At 47.1% G+C, this 9,258-nt stretch overlaps 1 protein-coding gene, 1 long non-coding RNA gene and 1 pseudogene across 2 annotated transcripts; 1 reads left to right on the top strand and 2 right to left on the bottom strand.

The window, feature by feature from the left end:
• Positions 1-581: 581 nt before the first annotated feature.
• Positions 582-1,846, bottom strand: LOC128779704 (uncharacterized). The gene is made up of 2 exons (XR_008425792.2): positions 1,797-1,846; positions 582-834 (listed from the first exon to the last, which is right to left on the bottom strand). It is a non-coding gene; the product is annotated as an uncharacterized lncRNA (long non-coding RNA).
• Positions 1,847-1,968: 122 nt separating this feature from the next.
• Positions 1,969-4,708, bottom strand: LOC128780607 (major allergen Equ c 1). The gene is made up of 5 exons (XM_053921861.2): positions 4,539-4,708; positions 4,047-4,183; positions 3,218-3,291; positions 2,446-2,556; positions 1,969-2,120 (listed from the first exon to the last, which is right to left on the bottom strand). The coding sequence occupies exons 1-5, from the start codon at positions 4,635-4,637 to the stop codon at positions 1,969-1,971; spliced, it is 573 nt and encodes a 190-aa protein (XP_053777836.1). The 5' UTR covers positions 4,638-4,708.
• Positions 4,709-6,070: 1,362 nt separating this feature from the next.
• On the top strand, positions 6,071-7,043 carry LOC128780603 (ras-related protein Rab-11B pseudogene; annotated as a pseudogene).
• Positions 7,044-9,258: the final 2,215 nt, after the last annotated feature.

Raw genomic sequence — 9,258 nt, 5'->3', positions numbered from 1 at the left:
ATGTTGTTCAAGTCCTGTGGCTCCATGTCAGTGAGAACCATCAAGGTAGCCCTGCCCGGAAAGGGTACTGTTACATTGACAGGGCACCTGTACAGAATGGGAAGGGTCCTCCACCCCAATTTAAATTGAACTTTATATTCTTAATACATTTAGGGACACTAGCATCTCACAGAAGATGTGCACAGTAGACACCAGTGGTGGTGAAGGAGGTTTTCTGACACCCACTCCCTCCTAGCCTGGGGGTGTAGAGAAGCTGGGTGTAGAGGCCGGGCCCTCACACGTGGCACACTGGGTCAGCCTCAGAGCATCTATCTCTCAGTGCTGCCCCGAGAAGGAGAATTTCAGGATGGGGCACACTGGGGGGCAGCTCCTTATTGGCTTTATCGGGTCACTAAGAAACAGGCAAATCAAAGGGCAGGCAGTGGTCAGAGGGATGGAGAATGACTGTGGAAGTGTGAGAATCCTCAAACCAGGAAGATTCTGAGAAGCCAGAGGAACGTTACGGGAACAGGGCCAAGGAGCTCCTCATTGGTGTGCTGTCAGCACCAGGTCTCTCACTTGCACAAAGAAGGTCACACAACTGACTGCAAGATGTTCGATTTATTGAGCAGCTAGAAGAAAGTGTTATTCACGGTAGAGTTCTCCTGGGAATGGCATGGAGAGTTGGAAATTTGGAGAAAACCTTTGGTATTTGGAGAGTTGAGTTTCTAGACATGTAGAGAAAATCCTGAAGATTCAGAGATAATGCCTTTCTGGACGATAGTGCTGGAAATCAGGTCACAGCTCCAGTCACAAGAAGACATGGGGCCCGTGGAAGGAAGCATTCACTCGGACCTAAATAAGCAGAGGAGAGAGAGCAGGCAGAAACTCATTAAGCACTTCCTGGACAGAACTGAAGTCAAAGAGAGTTTCCATTACAGAGAACAATGGTGAAGATGCAGGTAACAGCCTGCTCTCTCACCCAGGCTACTTGCCAGAGTAGGGGAAAGAGGACACTGGGACAATGACATTTCCTTTTCTATTACTGTTCCCGGCTTACACGTCCTTGTACTGAGTCTGCAAACAACACAGAGCACTCAGTGGAGGCCCCAGTGGACGACCCCAGGCTGGTTCTACCATTTTCAGCTTAAGGGTTTTACAGAATGTTTGATAAGTCAAGAAAGAATGGCAACATCATAGGTACCATTATGAAATGCTGGCTTTATGCAAGTGCCACATGCTAAGATTTTCCTTATGTTACCTGAAAAAAGCCCCACAATATAGCTGCAGGAGGAAACACATGAGGAAATTCAGGGCCTATTTTGCAGGTGTAGCACAACGGGAAGGTCACACAGATCGATTTCCAGGTAAGAAGTGAAGGATGTGCAGAAATCGAAGGAAGACAGTATTACTGGAAATGGGAGGGGGAGACCCCTGATTCTGGCCTTGGAAGACGAGCCAATCCCAGAAGTGTGTTTGGGATTTATGCTCACACCCTGGTACTCTTGCCCTATTTCACATTTTAAGTGTTAATGACTTTAGGACATTATCAATTCCTGAGGCCTTCTCAGCAGCAGGGCATCCACTCAGTGACCCTGTGAGGTGCACATAGTTGTTTCCTCCTTTCAGTGTGAGGTCATCTGCTCTAAAGCTCATGAAGGAGTGGCTGCTGAACCACAACCCCCAACTCCAAATTTCAAGCTCACCCCACAAGCTTCCTCACCAAATGTCTGTATTATAATCTTTGGGCATGAAGTGCTGCTGGTTTTGGAGGGCAGTAACCTTGGGTCACCCCTGCCCCATCAGACATCACCCACCTGGAGTCCTGGGCACCAGGGCTCCCTCGTAACTCGGAGCATGGGTCTGCAGAGGCAGAAAAGAGCACAGTTAACAACCAGCCCATGATTTCCCAGCCAGAACCTGAATGATTTTCTGGGATAGGACAGAGGGGACCCATTGGAGGTGTTACCTTCTCTTGCTTTTCTCCAATCAGTAACACAGGGACTCAGGAAGAGCAAACCAGAGAGAGCTAAACTTACCATCCTCGCTTACATCCAGGATGTTTTCCTGTGGAATTCCACGGTTTCTGCCAAGTTCCTCAAACCTTTTCTTGAGTTCTGGACGCACATCTGGGTTTCGGGCTGTGGGAAGAGTGACAGTTATGGCTGTGACTTTGTGTTGGTCATGGAGGCTGTTGGGGCAGAGGGGACACATGATGGGGATGGATGGTACTGACTGGTGCTTAGGCGGAAGTGAGGGAGGGGCTTTAGCTGGTGTTGACTTTGACATTTTTAGGATGTCCTTCTGCATGGTGAGAGATCTCATCACCTTCCCATCACCGAGCCTGGGCGTTACGCACGGTGAGCACCTCTCTTCAGGGGAGTACAGTGGGCACAGGAGAAGAATGGGACAATCTTTGTATCTGCAGCCCACTCCAAGGTGAATATCAGCATGAGGATACTCTACCTTTAAGCCCCATCAGTTGGGTTTTTTCCTCATTATTGAAATTCAAGGCATAAAGGATAAGATATTCATTGTAGACTGCTTCAATTATGCGAAACGTATTGTATCCCTCGTCTGTAGAGGAAACAGAAACCAAGTCAGCACTTCTTAGGTCCATGGCAAGCAAGTGAAATCTTTAAATATTTCCTTTTACAAAAACTAATTCAAGTGCATATCCTGGAAAGGTGAAAGTGATATTAAAGCCTTCCATTTGCCTCTGGGGCTTCATCTGGTGACTTCTAAGAGTGGAAATGACAACCCGTGCTACCTTGATTCCTAGTGGTAGAAAATTGAGCCACAGCTGCTCCTGTCATTATAGTACTTTCCCTGAGGCCCACCACCCTCCCTCGGTCATGTCTGCCAACTGTGTGTCTCTGTCCTGTCTAGGAGCCCCACTGGTATTACATAGTGGCACCTTGTCCAGCAACATCACAGTGGGTGTTGAATCAGAAGCTCTCCAAACAATTTACTTCTTTAGTGGGCCAGTTTTCTTTTGTTGCCAGGGGTACATATGACCACATGGCCATCTTATGCTCATGGTTATATGCCAGGCCTTGGCTTTTACACACAAGGTTCCCCCAAATAGTTAGAGATTATTGGCTATTCAATGGCCTCATGTATAGTACCCAAATAGGATTAATCCAAAATTGATCTCCATCCTGAAGATATTGGGATTTAGTCAATTTCTTGCAGTTGGAAGTAGAATTTACAAAGACTTTTTAAAATGTGTACTTACAGGTAACACTATATACACCCTTCTCTTCTGTTTCATCACAAATGAAAGTAAGTTCAGCACATGCTCCATCAATCCTGGGAGACAGAATGAGCTGATTGGTGCCTGTGAGATACCAGGGGCTTGCTCCCTCCCACTCTACCTGTAAACTGAGAGTCCCATTTCAACAAACTATTAAAAACCTTTGGTATTACATTGGAACAACTTTTATTTTCCTGTTGTACTTTATTGCTACTTTAAGAATGAGTCAACTACTGGTACTACTATTCCTCTCCCACCACTTCCCACTATCACTACTGACACAGCTACCTGTCTACATACTTGGCTGAAGGCTCAGATGTGTCAGCATCTCAGACAAATGCTGTACAAACATTGCCTCACTCAAACCTCACACAAAAAAGAAAAAACCCATAGCAGACAATTATGATCATTTTCTTTTACCCAAGGGGCAATTGGAGTGGAAAGCAATAAAATTTCTAGTTCACACAACTAGTAAAAGATAGTTTCACGAGAGAGCCAGGCTCTTGATCCCCATCCTATGCTCTTCCCTAAACTACATTGTCACACTACATATGATTCGGGACCCCTCTGCCCTAACTCCTCTACTCCCAGTTAAACCTATTCTTGTCAGCAATTCTTATCTCTGAGTCTAGAAATCTTCAGGTTGATCAAGTCGAGGGTCAGTGCCTGAGAAGGGACTCTGATTTGGACATAGGCCCACAGTGGAAGTGCACACAGGAATGTGCATGATTGTGTGTGTGTGTGTGTGTGTGTGTGTAAAACTCCAAGGTGATACCCAGCTTCTTTCCAGAAGCAAAATTGCCATACTTACTTTTTATGACACTTAATTAACAGAGAAGAGTTATCCAAGGCCTGGATGTATTCCAGAAACAATCTCATGGTACCATTTTCTTCTATCATTTCCTTCACGTCCGAGGCCAAGAGAATGTTGTGCCACTCCCCTGAAATCTGCAATAAATCAGTAAAGTGATTGGGAGAGAAAAGAAGAGATGAAACACTGCATGAACCCTGTCTCCTTGAACTCTGGCTCTGGGCCAGGCCTCATAGTGGTAATGTAAAATGGATTTAGAACGCAGGTGGACTGGCACCCCATATAGGGCTCTTTCTACTGTCCCTGCAGTGAGAACGGAGGTCCCTGAGGGTTGTCATCTTTCCACATGGTACAACTGTATTTGTTCCAAGGTCAGAAACCACCCCCTTGGTCTAACATCAAAAACCCTCACTCTCCAGGAGGGCCTCTTCACTTCAGAATACCCCAAACCACTCCGAAGTCTATACTCCCTTCCCCCCCACCCGACTTTACCTGTGACATGTCCAAGTTGCATGTCACAACATCATGGCTCCCTTGGTGGTGGGCATAGACCAGGGTCAGCCCCAGACACAGATGAAGCAGCAGCTTCATCTTAGGAGGAACGACACCAACTCAGTGACAGTCACTAAGAGTGAGTCTTTCCCTGACGGTGGCTCTGTACCACATGCCTCTGCCTTTATATTCCTTCTGGACCCAGTTTTCTGTCTGGGGCGGGGGGGGGGCCCACCTTCCTCCTCACAGTCTGTAGTCTGTAAATGGACGGTCTGTATTCATTGATGGGAGGCCAAAACTGTTCCTGTGCATCTCATCTCTTCTAGATCTACTTAGTGACCTGAAATTACTCAAAGCACACTCTCAAAACAAAATGAAACACAAAGATAGTGGATGCCATGAAAGGCTGCCATTTGGAACCAGATTTAACTGTGAAATCAGAAAGCCAATTAAGTGCGGCGAGAATGCAGCACCACTGGGAAATGGGTGTGTGGACATCCCAGGTTCCACTGCTCACGTGATGGGAGGCAGTGGATGAGTCACTCCATTGTAACCGGCCTAAGAGAGAAAGAAACTGTGTGTACCAAAGGTGACAGTACCTGTCATGAAGCATTTTCATAGAGCCGATAAGATTAGGGCTGGGTAAATTAATTTCTGGAAAGTACACTGTCTGATATTGAGCACATTTTAACTCCTTTTCTTTGTTGTCTGAATCCAACCACAATGAACGAACCAATGTTTCATCACTACGTACACCTCGCCATATGCCATAGGTCTCTCAAAGAAGTGAGGAGATGGAAGATGTCATCCATACACACACTTCTTTGTACAAGCTGATGAAGGAGCCCAACTAGGTGGGACCGGTCTGGACCACTGTGGGTCAGCAGAGTGGGTGAGCCCCTTTTCTGAAGTGGATGTGGCATCACATGGAAAGTGGTTAAGATCACAGGTTTTTGATTCATATAGACATGAGTTTCATTACTATCTCTGTCCCTTGTATGCCATGAGAGCAAATTTAACTCTCAGAGCTTCAGTGTCCCCTTATGGGGAAATGGTACCTGTCTATAGATGGTTGTAGGGATGCAATGAGATGGTGTGTGTAGAATCCTCACACTAACGTCTGGCACTGCTGCGCTGGTGGGGTCAGAGAATTATTCCTGGGAAGGTGGGTGTTGGGGACAGGCTGGGGTCTTGAACAATAGGCAGTGTGTGGAGATGTGGAGAGCATGTGGGGAGTGGGTTCCTGGTGAGAAGAATGTTGTGATTGAGGCTCCTGTGCCCACAGCTGAGGCTTCTTAAAAGCTATGGCTCACTTCTGCCTTGCGCTAATGGTCCCCTTCTGCATCTCCCAGAACAGAAAGAGGCCTGTGTCACAGGAGGAGCTGGGCACAGGGTGGTGAACCTAGAAGTTGTGGCATCCTATCTATGGTCTGCTTTCAAAGTCCTCCCAGCCCCTTGTGTGATCCTGCCTAGTTCACACTCAATGGATACCCAGTGACTGGTATTTTCAGGTCTGAATATCCTTAGACACCATGGACGGGCTGGAGGTGTCTTGCATGTGGGACTGAGGAACTGAGCTTGACTAATGGTGGCAAAGGCTGTGCACTGCCTTTTGTCTTGTTGATTGTCTCTGAGAGCAGATGGTGGCTTATGAGCAACCAGGTTTGCAAGATGAACTGGGCCATGCTGCTAAGAGGAGGGCCATCTGCCACTGTTGGCTACTCCATCTCTGTCCCATCCCACCCCCTCCTGACTCTGCATCTGTATCAGAGCTCCATATTGCAAATTTCTGCTTTGTGGCACTCCTACTGTGTGTTCCAAGAGAAAATGAGAAATGGGCTGGTATGCAAGGACATGGGACCTGGGAAGGCTAGCATGACTACCTATTCAAAGTGGGGCTCATGGGTGACGTGGGTGTGGGGAAGAGCAACCTGCTGGACCGCTTCACCCACAAGGAGTTCAACCTAGAGAACAAGAGCACCATTGGCATGGAGTTTTCCTCCTGCAGTATACAGGTGGATGGCAAAACCATCAAGGCTGAGGTCTGGGACCCTGCGGGCCAGTAGGGAAACTGCACCATCACCTCCACGTACTACTGCAATGCAGTGGGTGTGCTGTTGGTATATGACATCACCAAGCACCTGACACAGGAGAATGTGGAGCGCTGGCTGAAGGAGCTGGGTGGCCATGCTGACAGCAACATCATCATCATGTTGGTGGCCAACAGGGCGACTTGTGCCATCTGCAGGCCGTGCCCACTGACGAGGCCCCTGCCTTTGCAGAGAACACGTTGTCTTTCTGCCAGACCTCTCCCTTTGACGCCACCACTGTACAGGAAGCTTTCAGGAACATTTTCACAGAGATTTAGTGCATCATGTCACAGAAGGAGATTGCAGACCACACAGCCCAGGACAAGTCCCCTGACAACGACATGGTGACATGAGCATGCTGCCTTCCACCAATGGACAAAAACCTGATCAGCTGCAGTGCTGCCACAACCTGTGAGTGCCTGGTGCCTCCCCCAAGTGTGCATGCACATCCTCGCCCTTCCCCTGCCCCTCACCTTGTACTTTCATCTGATCTGACCTTCTCTGTCTTTCTGACCAACTCCCACACTCCCACTGAGCTCTGCATGTTCAGCTGGGGCTTAGGAACAAGAGGAATTGAGCGGCACCTCCTGATCCCCTGCTTTCCCCCCCAAAAACTTGAAACCTGGTTGCTGCATCTATATTTCTTGGGTCCTGGTGGGCCTCTGGGCAGGGTGGGGATGGTGGAAGGATGGACAGGGCCAGCCAGAGGCAAGAGGATGTGTGCACTGAGCAGGCTTCCCACAGCAGAGTCCAAGAGTGATTACCTCCCTCTCTCTCTGGCCACTTGTGCTAGCTGGCCCTGGTCCCCACTTAGATCCCCACTTAGATCCCCACTAGGGGGTGAACCCTGAAGAGCAAGTGACCAGGGAGGGAGGCTCAGGAGGCTTGCATGCGTCAATTCAGCTCAGCTCCTGTCTGTACATTTATGCTGGGAGAACACCCTCCTTTCCTTCCTGCATGTAGAACATTCCTCACCCACTCCCATGCCCTTCCTGATGTCGTGTCTCCCTGTAGAGTCAGGGATCTGCCCAAGTGAAGCAATATCTCTGTGTTTTGTATACACACAAAAAAATAGAGACAGAGAGAAGGAGAAATGAAGGCATGTGCCACAGATTATTCTCCCACCCAGGTTTCCTTCTTAATGCCCAAATATTCATCGAATATTTGTGTTTCTCAATATAAGGATTTTGGCAATTGTTTGGGGAAAAACTTATGTTTACATTAAAAAAAACCTAATGCAACCTTTTTAAACATGTGTGTGAAAAACTAGAGTTACATGCCAAACACAATGGTAGGATCAGAATAATCAGCCAAAGTGATTGTGTCTCTGACATTCTAAGAAAACCATCACAGGCTTGTGGAACACAAAGCAACAAGGTTGGTGATGGGAGATGAAGAAGCAATGTAGGAAGTCTCCTGTGTGAAAACACTAGCTTACTGTTTTCATGCAGGCACTTAATGTCTTTCACTTGGATTGTAGGAAAGTGTTGGGAAGTTTGGGTTTTCTGTAACACATTATAACTTTTCTGACTTAAACTACCAAGCGTTGGTGAGAAAATGGTGACTCTGGAAGTCCCCCTCACTGCTGATGGAAACATAAAATGGTACCATCACTCTAGAAAAGTAGCTCAGCTTCCTACAAGAGTTAAACACAGACCTACTACGTGACCCAGCCATTCCACTCCTAGCTATAAGTCAAGAGAAATGTAAACATATATCCATGAAGACACTTGTACATGAGTGTTCAAAGGAATTTTTTGCAATAGCCAAAAAGTAGGACCAAGAAAAAGTCCATCAACAGAAATGAGTAAATACTTGGTGGTATGCCCATGCAAGGGAACAAGATCCAACAATGAAAAAGGAAGAGGCTATTGATAAACACAACATGAAAGCATGTCAGAATAACTATGCTGAGTGAAAATAGGCAGGACAACAACAAAGTACACACTGAAAACTGCATTTATATAATCTCTGGAAAATGCAAACTCTAGACACAGAAAGGTGACTGGTGGTTGCCTGGGGCTTTGAGTGGCACAGAGGGAGGGAGGTAGGGATCACAAAGGCACAGAGGAAACTGCAGGGAAGGATGGGTAAACTCACTGTCCTGACTGTGGTGACGGTTTCATGGTTATCTCCCTGTACACACTTATCAAATTTTATACCTTCCTTTCTTTAAAGCTTTATTTATTTATCTATCATCAGGGAGAAGGGAAGGGACTAGGAATTGAACCAGCAACCTAGGGTCCATGGAGCAACACCAAACCCACAGAGCAACACTGGTTAGGGTGTGGTATATACGTTAAATATGTGCAGTTGAATATCGATTGTACCTCAGTAAGCTACCATTAACAATGGGAAATGACTTTGCAGTTGGCATTTGCACATGGAACCTCTGATTCTTATGAACGTGATTTTTCATTTCTGACATTAATCAGGGAAATGCCTATCTTTGGTAGACAGACTTAACCACTTCCCAGCCCTGTGCTGACACAGGCCTCACAGAGGAGGCTTGGATGAGGCCCTGGGCCATTACAGGAGATGCTGCTTCCTAAGTTCCTAAAGGCAGTGGAGTTCCCTGGGTCTAAGTGAGGATTCCAAAGCATCCCCACACTGCCAGCTGCATCTACTTG

This window comes from Desmodus rotundus, chromosome 1 (genome assembly GCF_022682495.2).
Source record: "Desmodus rotundus isolate HL8 chromosome 1, HLdesRot8A.1, whole genome shotgun sequence".
Taxonomy (NCBI): domain Eukaryota; kingdom Metazoa; phylum Chordata; class Mammalia; order Chiroptera; family Phyllostomidae; genus Desmodus; species Desmodus rotundus.
The sequence above is the reverse complement of the archived record's forward strand: the minus strand, read 5'-3'. Positions and strand labels throughout refer to the sequence as shown.

Bases quoted from the DNA above. Each gene is read 5' to 3' on its own strand.
- LOC128780607 (XM_053921861.2), bottom strand. From the start codon at position 4,637: ATGAAGCTGCTGCTTCATCTGTGTCTGGGGCTGACCCTGGTCTATGCC. The intron at 4,184-4,538 runs GTAAAGTCGGGT...GATTTATTGCAG, and splicing joins GCAACTTGGACATGTCACAG to ATTTCAGGGGAGTGGCACAA. The intron at 3,292-4,046 runs GTAAGTATGGCA...TCTGTCTCCCAG, and splicing joins TTAATTAAGTGTCATAAAAA to GATTGATGGAGCATGTGCTG.